This window comes from Macaca nemestrina, chromosome 9 (assembly GCF_043159975.1).
Source record: "Macaca nemestrina isolate mMacNem1 chromosome 9, mMacNem.hap1, whole genome shotgun sequence".
In the NCBI taxonomy this organism is placed as follows: domain Eukaryota; kingdom Metazoa; phylum Chordata; class Mammalia; order Primates; family Cercopithecidae; genus Macaca; species Macaca nemestrina.
Genome location: NC_092133.1, coordinates 66,425,299 through 66,443,421, shown reverse-complemented (window position 1 = coordinate 66,443,421; position 18,123 = coordinate 66,425,299). Strand labels below are relative to the sequence as shown.

At 45.1% G+C, this 18,123-nt stretch overlaps 1 protein-coding gene across 1 annotated transcript in view; it reads right to left on the bottom strand.

The window, feature by feature from the left end:
- LOC105466082 (macroH2A.2 histone) overlaps positions 1-18,123 on the bottom strand; it is a 59,077-nt gene that overhangs the window by 25,567 nt on the left and 15,387 nt on the right. Inside the window, exon 2 of the mRNA XM_011714988.2 lies at positions 10,390-10,620. Coding sequence (XP_011713290.1) covers positions 10,390-10,561 — 172 coding nt within the window. The 5' untranslated portion in view covers positions 10,562-10,620. The remainder of the gene's footprint in view (positions 1-10,389; positions 10,621-18,123) is intronic.

Below are 18,123 nucleotides of genomic sequence, written 5' to 3'. Positions count from 1 at the left end.
TTTTTTTTTTTAAACTTAGAGAGAAAAAGATAACACATCACAGAAAATCTACATCAAATAGTTCTTATCTCTTTCAGATGTTTAGTCCGGACATCCTTGACACATGGACTTCACCATTTAAAAACATCCGGACATCCTTGACACATGGACTTCACCATTTAAATGTTTGTAATAACATTAATCATTAGCCAGGCACAGGGCTCATGCCTATAACCCCAGCACTTTGGGAGGCTGGGGTGGGAGGATCGCTTGAGCTCAGGAGTTCAAGGCTGCAGTGAGCTGTGATAGTGCCACTGCACTCCAGCCTGAGTGACAGAGGAGACCCTGCCTAAAAAAAAAAAAAAAAAAAAAAAATTCAAAGCAAGTGAAACAAGAAAAACATTAATCATCATTCATAGTTTCAAATGTTATTATGGCAAATATAGTCCCATGAACTATAAAAGTTTGCTACATTCTTAAGTGACTTTATTGATCTTAGGGATTTTATTAATCCTGCCAAATCCTTATATTGGCAATCAATAGGAAAACTGGATTTATACAGCACTAATTTACTCTACTACAAATGTTGTGGGAAGATCATAATTCTGTTAAGTGGTGGGGACTTCTATGGCAAACCCCTCACTTCTCAGAAGTCACACTTCTAGCAATAGTAACCATCTGGAATACAGCTGAGTATCTAGTAGTAAAAATAATTTTTTTAGCCAAAATGGATACTGTAAAGCTCATACACATTATTTTGGAAGAGTCTGTGTCCTTTCATTTTGTATACAATTTAAACCAACAGTGGATATTCCAGCCCACAGAAGATGGGAAATAGCACATTAATTATAGGGTTGGGACAGGTGAGGTAGAGTGACCAAGACTCTGTCTCTTTACCAGGCCCTTTGTTCCTTGTCCACTTGCCCACTGATTGGCGGTGTCCCTGGGGTTCTGTCTGTGCCTTCTGCTGTGCTAGGGCCATGCAATCTTCTGGGAAAAATCCCTTCGGACTCAGGGCTCCAGCTTCTACCCACCTGCCTGTACTACTGAATCTGCACCTCCAGCCCTGCCATGATAATCACCCAGATGTCCTCACCCGGGGGCTTCACAGGTAAAGCAAACATCACATTCCCCAAATCAAAATCATTTCCCCAAACCTGCATTTCTCATCACCCTTAGAACTGGCAGCTCCATCCACACATGGCTCCTACCAGAGACCTGGGAGCCATTCCCTATTCTTCCCTCTCCCACTCCCGATCTCCTTCCAGTCACCACATGGGGTCATCCAGCCTCATCAATCTCACACACTTTTGGCCTTCTTGTTGCCATTGCCTGAGTTAAAGCTCCCTTCTCTTCTAACCCAGATAATTGTATTGGGTGTCTAGATGGTTTCCCCATCCATAGTTTTGTTGTTCTCCAGATCCATGCCAGCATGGCCACTGGTGACCCGATAGGTACCCTTGTGCAAATTACGAAAAGATGCTCCTAGCTGGGTGTGGTCCCAGCACTTTGGGAGGCAGAGGCGGGCAGATTGCTTGAGCTCAGGAGTTCAAGACCAGCCTGGGCAACAAGGCGAAACCCCGTCTTTACAAAAAATACAAAACTTAGGCGGGCTTGGTGGTATGCACCTGTAGTCCCAGCTACTTAAGGGGCTGAGGCGGGAGGATTGCTTGAACTCAGGAGGTCTAGGCTGTAGTGAGCTGTGATCATGCCACTGCACTCCAGCCTGGGCAACAAAGACCTACCCTGCCTCTAAAAAAAGAAAAGACATTCCTGCCTCAAGACACTTTTTATATTTAGAGACAGGGTCTTGCTCTGTTGCCCCGGCTGGGGTGCAGTGGTGCTATCAAGGCTCACTGCAGCTTTAACCTTCTGGGCTTAAGTGATTCTCTTGCCGGAGCCTCTCAAGTAGCTGGGATTACAGAGATGAGCCACCATGCCCAGCAAGATGCTTTACTTTCTGGATTTTGTTAGAACAAAACTCTTTACTACCATCTGCTGGAAATTCTCATAATAAATACAAAAATCTTTGTAGTCTAGGATTTGAATGATATTGCCTTAAATGTGTGCTCTTGTGCCATGTACAACTTGCATGACCCCATGTGCTGGTGGTCAAAGTAATCTTTTACAAACACAAATGTAATAAATGAGAATCATTAGGCAAGAAAATTTTTGATGTTAAGTGGTGAGACCCAATTATCTGGAAATGACATGTAAATGACAAGTGTCTATGTTACACAATGATTTCATGGGGTATCCTGAGATTCAACCCAATTTTAAGACCTACTCGTTCTGGTCAGTTGAAAATGTATTATATTACAGAACATTTTCTCATCATCAAAATGATTATAAACAATTCCTCCTCAACATCTTGTATTTACATTATATCTACTGTCAGCACAGACAAAATGCTATTGCAGAATTTGGGGCTTGTTTTTTCAGTCCGTTTTTCCTCACTTACATTGGAGGTGTGAACTGGGCCAACATTATCACAATTCCACAGATGAAGAAACTGAAGTAGGAACGTGATAACCATTCTGGGAGGCAAGCATGTTCAGGTCAATGGGGCGTTCTAGATGAGCAGTTGAGCATGCATTCTTTGCGGGACTGTGCACCCTCCTTCAGCAGGTGGGGGCTAGAGACACTGTGGCTCTAGCATCATGATCACCTGTGAACCTGGGGCTAGCCAGACAGTCAGTCCATAGAATCAGGCGAGGCATGCTGCTGTCTCTCGCCCAGTGTTGCTGAGAATTTGTGCCCTCCTTTTTTGACTGTGTTGTCCCCAGCCTTCTCTTCCTGGCCATGCCTGTGGCCCCAGATTGCCTTCCAGAGGCAGTGTGTGGGACAGAAGGCCTTCAGAAACCACAGACATAAATCTGACAGGAGTGGTAGACTGGCCAGGGGAAGCCCACTGATGGTGGCTCGCTGGCCCCCAGGACATCAGCAGGAGAATCCAGTTGATGTGGGGGTGAAGAGCACTGCTTGCCACAGAGATCTGGCAGGGAGAAAAGAGTGGAATACCGCCACTTAAGAGTTGTGTAATGAGGGTCACTTAGAGAGGCTGTGCCTGGGTATGGGAAGAAGGTGTCTAGGGGGCACTGTCTCTAGGGGCACACTGCAGTGTCTGCATCAGTTCCCAGCAGCCCTTCTCCTTCTGGGAGCTGGAGGAGGTGCCTCCCCACCTGAGACCAAGGCCTCCAGCCAGCTCTGGAGACCCCGGGGGCCCAGCTTCCCCTCTGGGCTCCTTGTCTCTGTGTTTCCAGCTCTCCCCCTCCTGCAGGGGGGCTACACCTTGTTGGTGCTGGGAATCCCTTTGGTAGTCTGGTGAGGCCCAACAACTCTTCTCAGAACAAGGTGTTTGATTAAAAAAAAAAAAAAGGAAAACATACATGACATACATCTACCATGTAACCATTTTAAAGGATACAATTCAATGGCATTAAGCATATTCACAATGTTGCACAGTCATAGCTATCCATTTCCAGAATGTTTTCATCATCCCAAATGGAAACTCGGCACCCATTAAACAATAACTCATCATTTCTCCCTCCCTCTCCCCAGCCCCTGGTAACCTCTATTCTACTTTCTGTCTCTATGAATTCACCTCTTCTAGGTATCACCTCCTCTGGGTATCTCATATAAATGGAACCATACTGCCATCCTTCATATGCATAATGTTTTCAAGGTTCATCCAGGTTGTACCATGTATCGGAATTTTATTCCTTTTTGAAATATTGTGACTGAATAACAGCCCATTATATGAATATACCACATTCTGCTTATCCATTCATCTGCTGGTCGACACTTGGTTGCTTCCACCTTTCGGCTGTTGTGAAAAATGCTGCTAAGAACATGGTTGCACAAATATTTGTATGTGTCCTGCTTTCTTTCTTTTCTTTTTTTTTTTTGAGAAGGAGTTTCACTCTTGTTGCCCAGGCTGGAGTGCAGTGGTGCAATCTTGGCTCACCGCAACCTCCGCCTCCCGGGTTCAAGCGATTCTCCTGCCTCAGCCTCCCCAGCAGCTGGATTACAGGCATGCGTCACCACGCCCGGCTAATTTTGTATTTTCAGTAGAGACGGGGTTTCTCCATGTTGGTCAGGCTGGTCTCAAACTCCCGACCTCAGGTGATCCGGCTGCCTCAGCCTCCCAAAGTGCTGGGATTACAGGCGTGAGCCACTGTGTCTGGCCAAGTCCCTGCTTTCAGTTCTCTTGGGTATACAGCTAGGAGTGGCATTGTTTGGTTGTATTGGTAATTCTACGTTTAACTTTTTTAGGAACCATCAAACTGTTATCCACAGTGGCTGCACCCTTTTTTAAAAATAAATTTTTATTTTGATTTTTAAAATTTATTTATTTTATTTTATTTTATTTTTTGAGACAGAGTCTTGCTCTGTTGCCCAGGCTGGAGTGCAATGGTGCAATCTTGGCTGACCACAACCTCTGCCTCCCGGGTCCATGCCATTCTCCTGCCTCAGCTTCCCGAGTAGCTGGGACCACAGGTGCCCGCCACCTCACCCAGATTTTTATTTTAATCTTTGTGAGTACATAGTAGGTGTATATATGTATGGGGTACAAAGATATTTTGATACAGGCATTAAATGTGTAATAATTACATCATGGAAAATGGTGTTTCTTCTCAAGCATTTATCCTTGGTATCACAAACCATCCAATTATACTCTTTTAGCTATTTAAAAATGTACAATTAAATTATTTTTACTATAGGCTGTACCATTTTACATTTCATTCATTCATAAGATCTGGTGGCAGCTCTAATAACTACTTTGAGTGTGAAGAGCTCCCCATCCCCTTTGTCTCCCAGTCCACACCTCCCGCTTCTCAACTCACTGTGGTTTGGTTCTGACCTCCCACGCTGTCCTTGCCAAGGTCATCATGACCCTGAGGTGGCTAGATCTGTTGTCCTTGTCTGGTTTTTATCAGCGTGACCCTTAGGGGCTCCTGGCCCTCCCTCCCTTCCCTTGGCCTCTGATGCATCACATGCTCACATCTTTCCTCCTTACCCTCTGGCTTTCCTCAGCCTCCTTTGCCATCCTTTCCCCCTCTCCCTGGCCCACCGTGCACACTGGTGTCGCTCATGCTGGGTCCTGCGCTCTCTCTGGGTGACCTTGCTCACTTCCACTGCCTTAACACACCGATGTGAACCTCCTGCCCACAGCTCCCTCCTGAGCTGCCGACACACCAGGGGGTCTTCACTCAGTAACAGTAACAGCCACATGGATGGAGTTGCTCACGTGTGCTGAGCGGTGCTAACCACTTTTCATGCATTATTTTATGTAATCCTCACAATAACATCATGAGTGGTAAAGCAATGAGCCTGAGGGTTCATAGCTGATACGTGGCAGAACCAGAATCTAGGTTCAGGCCTGGCTGGATCCAGCATTTCTATCCACTCTGCTCTTCTGGACATCTTTTTTATTTTTATTTTTATTTTTTGAGAGACAAGGCCTTGCGTGGTCGCCCAGGCTGAGGAGTGCAGTGGTGCAGTCATAGCTCACTGCTGCCTCGAATTCCTGAGCTCAAAGAATCCTCCCACCTCAGCTTCCCTAGCAACTGGGACTATTCAGAACATACCACCACACCCTGCAACCTCCACCTTCTGGGTTAAAGTGATTCTTCTGCCTCAGCTTCCCAAGTAGCTGGGATTACAGGCATGCACCACCATGCCCGGCTTATTTTTGTATTTTTAGTAGAGATGGGGTGTCATCATGTTGGTCAGGCTAGTCTCGAACTTCTGATGTCAGGTAATCCACTCGCCTTGACCTCCCAAAGTGCTGGGATTATAGGTGTGAGGCACCGCGCCCGGCACACACCTTGTTAATTTTTAAATTTCTTGTAGAGAAATCTTGCCCACCATCTTGCTCAAGCTGGTCTGGAACTCCTGGACTCAAGTGGTCCTGCCACTTTGGCCTCCCAAAGTGTTGGGATTACAGGCATAAGCCACTCTGCCCAGCCCTCTTGGACATCTTATAGACACCAAAGCTCAACAGGTCCCAAACTGAGCCCCTCATGCTGCCGCCTGGTTCTCACCCATTGCTCCCTACTTCAGCTACAGGCACCATTCTCCATCCACTAGCTGCTTTGCTCTCTCTCCTCCTTCCTCTTGGCCAGACTTTTTTTTTTTTTTTTTTTGAGATGGAGTTTTGCTCTTGTTGCCCAGGCTGGAGTGTAATGGCACGATCTTGGCTCACCACAACCTCTGCCTTCTGGGTTCCAGTGATTCTCCTGCCTCAGTCTCACGAGTAGCTGGGGTTACAGGCATGCACCACCATGCCTGGCTAATTTTGTATTTTTAGTAGAGACGAGGCTTCTCTATGTTGGTCAGGCTGGTCTCGAACTCCCGACCTTAGGTGATCTGCCCACCTTGGTCTCCCAAAGTGCTGGGATTACAGTTGTGAGCCACCACACCCGGCTGGCCAGACTTCTTTTACCCATTCCCTGCTCCTCTTGTCTCCAAGTCCACACCTCATTCTACTTCTCACCCAATGGGAGTGTGGCCTGAGAGAAAGTAGCTAGTCCACGCCTGCAAGATTCATGTCATCCTTGATGCCCCTCCCTGTGGATCCAATCCATTATGGAGCGGAGCTGACTCCACCCTCCAGAGAGCTCCCAGATTTTCCATTTCTTCTCACCATCCCCACTGTACCCTTGGTCCTGGCCACTGTCAGTTCTTTACAAAGTGACACTAAAACAACTCCACTGGTCTCCTGGAATCTGATCTTGCTCCTTGACAACTGTTCTCCTAAAGCCAGAGTGATGCCCCACAGATGCTGCCACCTCCCTTCGATGCCTCCTCTGCTGTGTGTGTGTGTGTGTGTGTGTGTGTGCGCGCGCGTGTGAACCCTCAACGTGGCCTTCAAGGGCCATCACAGTCTAGCGCCTGCTGCCCTGCCCCCATTTCATCTCTCACTCCTCTCATTCCCAAGCTCTGCTGCAGGCACATTAGGAAGGGCCACACACTCTTTTAAACTTGGAATCTTCTCCATTATTCTCAACCTCCCTTACTATCTTCCCCTAGTTCACCACCCCCCATCTGAATCTGGCTGACTCCCTTCCCCACCTGGCTGCTCATCAGAATCATCTGGGGGAACTTTTAAGAATCCTGATGCACAGAAAATACTCCAGCATCTCTTGGGGGTGGGACCCAGGCATCAGGATTTGAAATCAATCGATACAAGAAATGCAGGGTTGACAACCTGGTTTTGGTCTTAACAATGCTTACATTAGATTAGGCGGCCCTTCCCCCAACCCGCACTTCCCAAAGTTCCTCTCATTCCCTGCCCGACAGCACCTGATCTTATTGTGAGGCATTTCCTTCTTGTCCTCCTCACTGGGCTCTAAGTCCAGCAATGGGCAGGACCAAGTTAGCTGGTTTTCTGCTGTATCTTCAAGACCTGATTCAAACGAGGCACTCAGTCTAGATTTGTTTCACGAATGTGGAAGTCATTTCAAGGGTGACAGGAGGCTTCCACATTTTGACTCCCCTTCCCTAAACAGAATCAATGGATACCTCTTTAAAAACCAAACAAATAAACCAAAAAACAGACAAAAATTCCCCATGTCACTTACTCAACAGTAGCTTGCAATTCCACTAATATGATTCATTCCTTTGGATTACAACGCCTTGTCTCATTAAAATGTAAATTCAGCCTGAAAATATACCACCTTAATGGAATTAGTCATTTATACTTTGTCCTGAATGATTTTATCAGCTCTTAATAGAGGGGGGAGGAGAAGAATTACCATTTATTGAGTGCATCCTATACGCCAGGTGTTTTACACGTATTAGCTCATTGAATGAGGTTAAATGAGCTAGTTCTGGAAACACCTGGAGCTCAGAGAGGTTAGGGTAACAGAGCTGGTGGATGAGTCATCCCGATTGGAACCGACATCTGAGCCTGCACTCTCTCCGTGCCTGCCTGCCTTTGGAGGAGAGAAAAGGCACAAAGAAGGGAGGGAAAGGACACAGAGGACAGGCCTGGGCCTCAGGAGATCAATGTCACCTTCTCCTCCTCTATGTGGCCCAGGATGGTCTGGACACTGGGACTGGCTGGGGCAGGAGGACTTTGGCAATGGCACCCTTGCAGGTGTTCATCCTCTCCACATTCAACTCGCCGTATAAATGGCCCAATTCTATTGCAGGAACTCTGCCTAAGGACTCACTGTATGCGCTGGCGTGGAGAGGCTCAACAAATGCTCTTTGAATGGATGAACGAACAGGGAGAGGTAAGCTTCGTTTATCTCACACATCTGAACCAAAGACTAACAGAGATGCCAGGGATTCCAAAGGCCAAATTTTGTATATGCACTGGATTAGACTTTTGCCTGTTTTCATCACACAAACATTGGGGCAGTGTAGCACAGCAAAACTGCGTGGCTCGAGGTCGAGGGCCCTGGGGGAGTCCTAGTTCCCCATTTGAAAGCTGTGGGATCTTTGAGTTACTCAGTGTCTTCCAGTTTCAGTAGGTGACACACACCTACCAGGTTTTAAAGCTTCATAAACCCTTCTCAGAGTCTGCTCTCTCCCTCCCTCAGCTCGGAGGTTTTCCTATCAGATTCCTTGGCCTCACTCCAGATCCAGTGAATCAGACCCTTTGAGAGTGTATCCAGGAGCTTGCATTTTATTTTATTTTATTTTATTTTTTGAGATAGAGTCTCTCTCTGTCGCCCAGGCTGGAGTGCAATGGTGTGATCCCAGCTCACTGCAACCTCTAACTCCTGGGTTCAAGCGATTCTCCTGCCTCAGCCTCCCAAGTAGCTGGGATTACAGGCCTATAACCCCAGTAGCTGCCACCATGCCTGGCTAAGTTTTGTATTTTTAGTAGAGATGGGGTATCACCATATTGGCCAGGCTGGTCTCGAACTCCTGACCTCAGGTGATCCACCCGCCTCAGCTTCCCAAAGTGCTGGGATTATAGGTGTGAGCTACCATGCCTGGTGGGAACTTGCATTTTAAACAAGCATTCCCTACATCTTTTGGCTTGAAGATAAAAGACTGGCTACAATCTTGCTATTCAACGTGGGGTCCCTGGACCAGCAGCATCAGTATCACCTGGGAACTTGAGGAATGGCGTCTCAGGGCCCACCCTGCCCTTGTCAACAAGATCCCTGGGTGATCCCACTTTGAAAAGCACTGCTTTTCAGAGTCCTCCAGCTTTCCCCAACCTCCTAAAGGAGGGAAGGACTTTTAGCTCAGGAGCAAGGCTTTCATTTCATAAGAGGAAGACTCATGATGCAAAGGTCTGCCTGGTGGAAGCTCTGTGGGGAGGACATTTCCATGCATGGATCAAGGAAAACCTTTCACCAATCAATGTTGGTTGGTGAGCGATGGGGACTAAGAGGGCAGGGCAGGACTGAGCATCTAGAAAGGAAAAACCAGCAGAAAAGAGGAACCTGGGGACAGAAGAGAGGACCAGCCCTGCCACAGCCCAGAGGATTTCATGCAGTGAGGCTTGCCTCCCCAGTGTTAGACTGTTTGGGGAGGTTTGCTTTTTAACCTGGCAGAATTCCCAAGGAACTTAACCTTGGTGTCTAGGGAATTTGTTAACCTTGGGCAAAGTCAGAGACATTGTTGCTCATGGCTATTACCCAACAAGGGACTAAATCACACTTATTGTATATATATATTTATATATTTTATTTGTAAATATTTCTGAAAAGCACCCCGATATTGTAAAGTTTGGTTTCTGTTTAACTATGACATAAGAGAACAACAACAAAAAAGCTAAAGAGAAAGTTACTAAGATTTACTAAGATAAAGAACACACACAGCAAAATCTCATCTTTCAGTAAAAAAATTAACTTTAACAACAAATCTGGGAAACTATTTTCTGTGCACCCCTATTAGATGAGAATCACCTCAGTGAAGGAGAACAAAATTAGAACATTACATCGGCTTCATGGCAGCACCCGAAAGATGCTTTTGATGATCAGATAAATGTTATTTATGGACACTGAGTCCTAGTTTAAATATACCAGGAAAACTGATGTTTAATGAGCAATTTGATGTAAAAAGACTCCCTTTTACAAAATGAATATCAACTCCCCCATTCTCCCTGCAGTTTATTTTCTTCAGGAGCTTAGATATTTATATATTGCATTTGCTTAAAGTAAGACGCATCTTTTGCAGGACTGGTCTAGGAGGGCCACTTACTTGATTGTGGGTTCTCTGCCTTCCATGCTGATCACCTGTCCTTCCTATGCACTTTTCTCTCCCCTAAAGTCTGCAGAAGTTGATTTTAGCCAAGCAGGCCAGTTGCAACCCTGTCACCACCCACAGTAGCCTTGAGCCAGCCACAAGGCAATTTGGAGCATCCCTCCCCAGCCTGAGAGGGGGACCCAGGGGAGGGTGGGGACCTGGGAGCAGGCAGTCTCCTTTGCGTGTCCTCATTACCTGCCAGGTACTCAATGACTGCCGCCATGTAGACAGGGGCGCCCACGCTGATTCGGTACTTGAACGTCCCTTTCTTCAGATAACGCATCAGCCTCCCCACTGGAAAGATGACACCTGCCCTGGCTGAACGGGACAGCTTGGACATTTTCTTCTTCCCGCTCCGGCCCGACATCTTGCCTCAGTTTCCCTCTCAGCTTGCTGACACAGTGGCCTCCCGGCACTAACACAATGCTGAAAAGGAAAAAGGGAAAGAAGACAGAGTTGAGGAAGGGTAGTTGGCAAACATCTTGGGCACAGTGGCATGGCCCTTGGGTACCACTGTGACACCTCTGACTGCCCCAGGGAGGCAGCTGAAACCTGGCTGCCACTGCAGGTGCAGGAGGCATGGAGTCAGGCATGGGGTCTCTGAAGGGCATGGGCAAGCTCACCCACAAACATCCATCCCCCACCAAGGCAGCCTGACCTCAAGAGGAAAGGCCACAGAAAACTGTCACTGAATAGGGAGGTCTCAATCCTGTGGTCAGCTGAACAATGATCCCCAAAGATGTCCATTTCCTCATCCCCAGAATCTGTGACTGTTATCTTATATGACAGAGACTTTGCAGATGGGATTAAGCTAAGGGTCTTGAGATGGGGAGGTTATCTTGGATTATCTGGGTGGGGCTAATGTAACTGCCAGCCTCCTTAGAAAATGGAGGCAGGGGGTCAGAGTGGGCAGTAAGAGATGTGAGAACAGAAGGAAAAGGATTTTCCCCTCAAAGCCACCAGAAGGAATTAGTCCTGCTGACACCTTGACTTTAGCCCAGTAAGACTAATTTTGGCCCTCTGACCCCTGAACTATAAGAGAATAAATTTGTATTGTTTTAAATCACTAAGTTTGGGGTAATTTGTTCCAGCAACAATAAGAAAACTAATACAATACCTCTTGGCTTATATGACTTTGCCCATTATAATGGTTAGTGTGTTAGTCCGTTCTCACACTGCTAATAAAGACATACCCGAGACTGGGTAATTTATAAACAAAAAGAGGTTTAATGGACTCACACTTCCACGTGGCTGGGGAAGCCTCACAATCATAGTGGAAGGTGAAAGGCATGTCTTATATGGCAGCAGACGAGACAGAATGAGAGCCAAGTGAGAGGGGAAACCCCTTATAAAACCATCAGATGTCGTGAGACTTATTCACTACCACGAGAATGTACAGGGGAAACCACCCCATGATTCAATCATCTCCCACTGGGTCCCTCCCATAACATGTGGGAATTATGGGAGCTACAATTCAAGATGAGATTTGGGTGGGGACACAGCCAAACCATATCAGCCAGGTTTGACAGACATAACTGAGAGCTGATGCATATTTCTCAGACACTTTTCTAAATCATGCAATAATGTAGCACTCTTAGAAATGGAAACAGGCCAGAAGAGGCAGTTTTACTGAATATGTGTGGTATGCAAACATAGCAAATGAAAAGCCATAATGCAGCCTGAGCTTCTGTTCCTTGGAATGGGGAATCCAGGTTGATTTTGGGGAGGAACTTCACAGTCAGCACGAAGAGGTGAATTCAGCACAAGGAATTAAGAGACAAATATTCACTGTTGCTTAAGGAAGCTCTCTTTTGTGTGAAGATAAAATAATTACATATTCCTGGACGGAGTATTTGTAAGCCCACCTGCAATCTAGAAAATTGTAGTAGATCTTGGGTGGGCTCGATCTGCTGGTTGACAGAGTATTGTAACCGACAAATGGAATATAATCTTCAGTAAGTAAAAGCAAATTACAAGGGACAAACGGTCAGCAGCAAAGAAAAGGAAAATGACATTTTCTAGGAAATGTGTTAATATATCAAAGCTCTCTTCCCTAAGGTCAATGGCGTTCTCAGGGGCTGTTTCCTCTGGAGATGAAAAATGAGAAAGTCAGGAACAAATTTAAGTTGGTTCTATCCATTGATCCTGGTTAGGTCATCATACCAACAGGCAAGATGGCAAAGGAAAGGAGGGTCCAAGGAAGTTGCTAAATGTATGACAGAAGAAGGTACTAAATGAATGCTTGGCTAATATGAAATAGATACAAAACCGGGATTTACTTAATCTAGGTGAAAGAGTGAACAGATTTCAATTTTCTAAAGCATCTGATAACTCCATTACGACCAAGGAGACTATACTAAAGCTCTGAAATTAGCAACAAACCCCTTTCTCAACACTCACCTGTCCCTGAGGTGAATGATTCAAGTTTGGGGCATTTTAGTATATACTTCATATACATTATTTAAAATGCTCATATGTATTTACTACTACCCTATTTTATATTTTATATGTCGTTTTGCCACCAAAGGATGTAGCTATTCATCAGTTAGGTACAAGCAAGGATGAGAGAAGTGCCTTAGACTATTATCTCTCTGACCACAAGGCCCAGGGATCAGACAATGTTGTCATGTTGTTTTATCACGTTGTTGTTTCTTCATCTGGAAGAAACAAGATCTCCCACATTTGCTGTGCTGCTGCTGTCTGTGGCTGTTCACTGTCATAAATCCACTTGTAGGGGTTTTCTCTTTGAGGAAGCAAGCAACTATGTGTTAGGTAAACGTGTGGAGGGCCTGCTGTTAGCACTGTAGCACGAAAGAGGGGAAACAGACAGCATTGCTAGCTGGGTTGTGGGGCTCTAAATGGAGGTCCTCTTGCTATAGTGGAAAGAGCCCAGGACTGGGGAACAGGAAGTCCTGGGCATAGTGCCACTTCTACATCACTACAGTCATGCACCCCACAATGACTGCACATATGATGGTGGTCCCATAAGATCATAACGGAGCTGAAAAATTCCTATGACCTAGTGACATCTTTTTTGTTGTTGTTGTTTGAGAAGGAATCTTGCTCTGTCACCAGGCTGGAGTGCAGTGGTATGATCTCAGCTCATTGCAACTTCTGTCTCTCGGGTTCAAGCGATTCTCCTGCCTCAGCCTCCCAAGTAGCTGGGACTATCGGCGTGCACCACCACGCCTGTAAATTTTTGTATTTTTAGTAGAGACGAGGTTTCACCATGTTGGCCAGGCTGGTCTCGAACTCCTGACCTCAAGTGATCCATCCTCCTCAGCCTCCCAAAGTGGTGGGATTACAAGTGTGAGCCACAGCACCCGGCCAACCTAGTGACATCCTAACGGCATAGCACAATGCCTTACTCGTGTGTTTGTGGTGACACTGATGTAAACAAACCTACTGTGCTGCCAGTCATGTAAAAGTCTAGCACCTATAATTATGTATAGTATATAATACTTGACAACAAATGACTATGTTGCTGTACTCCTTCTACTTATTAAAAACAAGGTTAACTGTAAACCAGCCTCAAACAGGTCTTTCAGGAGGTATTCCAGAAGGAGGCATTATTATTACAGGAGATGACAGCTCCATGCGTGTTATGGTCCCTAAAGATTTTCCAGTGGACAAGACATGAAGCTGGAAGACAGTGTTATTGATGACCCTGAGTCTATGTAGGCCTAGGCTAATGTGTATGTGTCTTATTTTTTTTTTTAACAAAAGTTTAAAAAGTTAAAAAAATTTTTTTAATAGAAAAATGCTTATAAAGACTATAAAGAGGGAAAATATGTGTAGCTGTACAATGTATTTGTGTTTTAAGCTAAGTGTTATTACAAGAGTCAAAAGTTTAAAAAGGTTAAAAAGTTTATCAAGTAAAAAAATTACAGTAAGCTAAGGTTAATTTATTATTGGATAATTTATTATTGGATAAGGCTAATTTATTATTAAGGAAAATATTGTCTTTTAAATGTAGTATAGCTTACATGTACGGTATAAAGTCTACACTAGTGGACGATAATGTCCCGGGCCTTCACATTCACTCATCTCTCACTCACTCACTGACTCACCCAGAGTACTTCTGCAAGTATAGAGCTAGTCCTGCAAGCTCTATTCATGGCAAGTGCCCTATACATGTGTACTACTGTTTACGTTTTATACTGTATTTTACTGTCCCTTTTCTAAGTTTAGACACAAAAACTTACCATTGTGTTACCATTGCCTGCAGTATTCAGTATGGTAACATGTTGAGCAGGTTTGTAGCCCAGAAGCAACAGATCATATGATTATAGGCCAGGTGTGCAGGAGGCTGTACCATCTAGGTTTGTGAAGTCCACTCTATGCTGTTTGCACAATGACAAAATCACCTAACGATGCATTTCTCAGAATGTACCCCTTTCGTTAAGTAATGCATGACTGTAGTTATTTGAGCTTCATAAGTTATTTGTTTGGACCGCAGTGGCCTCATCTGTAAAACAGGGGAGGTGGCTAACATCCTTACAGTTGTTCTGCTCTTAAACATCCTGATTTTTCTGAAAGGTAGTTTTCAACGATTTTGGTAGAGAAGCTTAGGCTCTGTAAGCAGTAGGTTCTAAAGACTTAAGAGCCTACACAGGCTCATGAAGGTGCATTAGTGACTCTCCTAAGCCAATTATGTGCTTTTCTCAGTTAATGGTAAGTGGGATTGGAGGATGATTAGTAAGTCTGGTTGTCAAGAAAACCACCTGAAAAGCCCATCACAGGGTGGATGTGCTCTGTGAATATGGTGTGTGCTGGCTGGTCTTAATCTCTCCCTACCATGCTTCCACCAGAGAATGCTGCATGACGTACAAACATCACAAGGGCAGGGACACCCCCGTGCACGTGCACACACACAGACACGCACATGCGCACACAGACACACACACGCACACACACACACACTTTCCTCAAACAAAACAACCAGAGAATGACTAGGTGTGCAGGATAAAGCTATCTAGGGACTTTCCCACTATTAGCTGTCAAGAGAAGTCACAAATTGCCCTAAAAATTGGAACTTAGGACTAGGAGTAGAAAAAAAGCAAGTGACTTCAGGGCATAGATGCCTAAAACACTCATGAAGAGGCCAGGTGTGGTGGCTCACGCCTGGAATCCCTAAACTTTGGGAGGCCAAGGTGGGTGGATCACCTGAGGTCAGGAGTTTGAGCCTGGCCAACATGATGAAACCCTGACTCCACTAAAAATACAAAATATTAGCCGGGCGTGGTGGTGGGCGCCTGTAATCCCAGCTACTCTGGAGGCTGAGGCAAAAGAATCACTTGAACCCGGGAGGTGGAGTTTGCAGCGAGCTGAGACTGCACCACTGCACTCCTGTCTGGGCAACAACAGTGAAACTCCGTCTCAAAAACAAACAAACAAAACCCAACACTCAGGAAGATAAAAGAGCCACGTAAGGAAAATCAAAGTAGGAACAAGTAGAGAAACATACCACCTGCACATTGTAAAAAAGTCCCTAAATGTAAGAATCATCCCAAACATGGTACTTTATAACAAGGTTTTCTCTCTGTGGCTTCCAGACTTCCCTCTAGGTGAGGGCCTTAGAGGAAATCCCCCTGGGTAGGGGATGCAGCTCCATCTGAATTCTAAGTGTGAGACGGATTGACTTACATATGTATTTTAAGCAGGACTGGAGAGTTCTCCATGCCTGCCAAACCCGTCTTTTTAGGTCTTGTGCAGAATTTAAGCAGCCAGGCACCTATCTCCCAGACCCTCTTGGGGACTCAGGGCTGTGAGGCCCCTGCACACGGACAGTAAGAATTAGAGCACATCCAGGAATCCCTAGGGGAAGCAAGGAGGGGCTGATGGAGCTGACATGTTACATCTATCAGAGCCCACCGACAGCAGGAAGTGCTGAGCCTCTGGGGCCACTCCAGAGAAGACCTTGCTTTCTAAAGACCACCTCTCCCCAAAGCCTGTGCTGGATTATGCCTGTAGTTATGATAAATTATAACCCTGAACTTCCTTCTTTCACCAGGCCACCCTTTCCTCTAACTCTGTTCCGTCTTGGGAAGTCAGGAGTCAAAAACTTGAATGGGTTTTTATCCACATCCTGGGAATTGGAGTCTCGGTGTAGGCCTACTGTCTAAAAAGAACCACTGCAAGGTGAAAATTTGTTTCCTTCAGGAGAATACTTAATGTTTACATTTAAGTATTAGCCTGAAGGAAACAAATTTTCTGCTATAAGACAATTTCGCTCTGATTAGGCAAAACTTAAGGACTATGATATACTAAGTTTACACATTTGGAGAGCGAATATGGCTGGATGCAGCTCTTGGTGTGCTCAGAGACACCGTGTGGGCAATCCCTGGAGGCCACGCGGCTCTGTTCAGATGGCCCCATCTTCCCAGACACATGTGGGATATAGAGGAAACCAGACAAACCCTGGATCTGCAATGTACCTGTCCTTTCAAAGCAGAAAGACCAAGGTAAACAGTCTTATAATTACTCGTAGAGAGGATCAGAGCATTTCAAGCATGTTAACGGTGAGAAACAGGGAGGTAAAACTCCAGACTCAGAGAAGAAGAGCGAGAATGTGGGGCTCCTGGCTCGTTCCCCCCAACCCCCAGGAGCACAGCAACTGCAGGCACATCGTTGGTCTTGTGTGTGCTGGGGAAGAGGGCATATTCAGACGCTGTTGTTTCAGGATTTATTTTTAGGTTTGGCTTTTAAGCCCATAACAACACCGACAGGTTAGATTTTATATATAACACCGGGTAAATATGAAATTGCAGCATTGACTCAGACACGGGCAATAAACTCACACCAGACTATTCAAATAACTACCGTATTTCACTGATTTTATGATGCACTTTTATTTTTTAACATTTTACTGTCTCTAGAAGTCAGTATGCATCTTGCAATCGATACCATCATAGATTCAATGTAAGACAGTATTTATGGAGCATTTATTATTGAACAAGAAACTATATTAGATGTTGTTAAATTTACATGACCCTTGTCCTCCAATATTTTCCAGTGAAGTTGCCTGACAGACCCAAATGAAGTTTCAAATAGATGTTGGAGCCACGGTTCCCAAACTGTGCAGAAGCACCGCAGGAAGGTTTCAGCTTTCCCTTGAATACAGCCATAGTTGGCCTCTGTGGGACCCCACCACTACCAGCTCCCGATGGTTCAGTTTCAACAGTAGGGTGCACTATGTTCCTTTCGGTGATGCCCATTTTTTTTCTTTCAAAGCTGGGTTTTTGGCTGTTGTTGTGATTAAAAGTAAGTGTTGGGTGAAAGTCAATACAGAACAGAAAATGAGGGTGGTAGTGTCCAATCTGACTCCAAGGTCTGGGTATCTGTGCAGTGCCCAACAGCTGTATGCATCGTATTTGTAGTTCATTGTGGTTATTTAAGAACAGAATAGAAATACTTTTACCTTTTAATTCATGTGTATTATTTTCCCAAATGGCTAGTACAATGTTAGAACATGAATACTTATTAAGTTGTCTGGGCCTAAACACTTCATAAATGGAACAGGCAGGCGTTTCCTCTGCCCTAGTGGTATCAAGAACACGCTGGAGACACTAAGAACTCTGAGAAAGTGAGGGAATTTCTATGTGAGGGCCCACCTCCAACAAGCTTAAACCTATTCTTGTGACTTGCTCAAGGTTACCCTGAAGCAAGGAAAATAAGAAAGTTAAAGAAATTATTTAAATATTTTGAGTTTATCTTTAAATCTAAGGAATATTTGCACATAGTAAAAAAAAAAAAAAAAAAAAAAAAAAAAAAAAAAAAGGAAAAAAGAAAAAGCAAAAAGGAACCAAAATGTATAAAATGAAGAGCAACAGTTTCTCACGCATTGATCTCATTTAGAGAGACAAGTACAGGCAACGAGGGTTAATTTCAGTTATGGTGGCTACCTCCAAAACTCTCATGCTTATACCT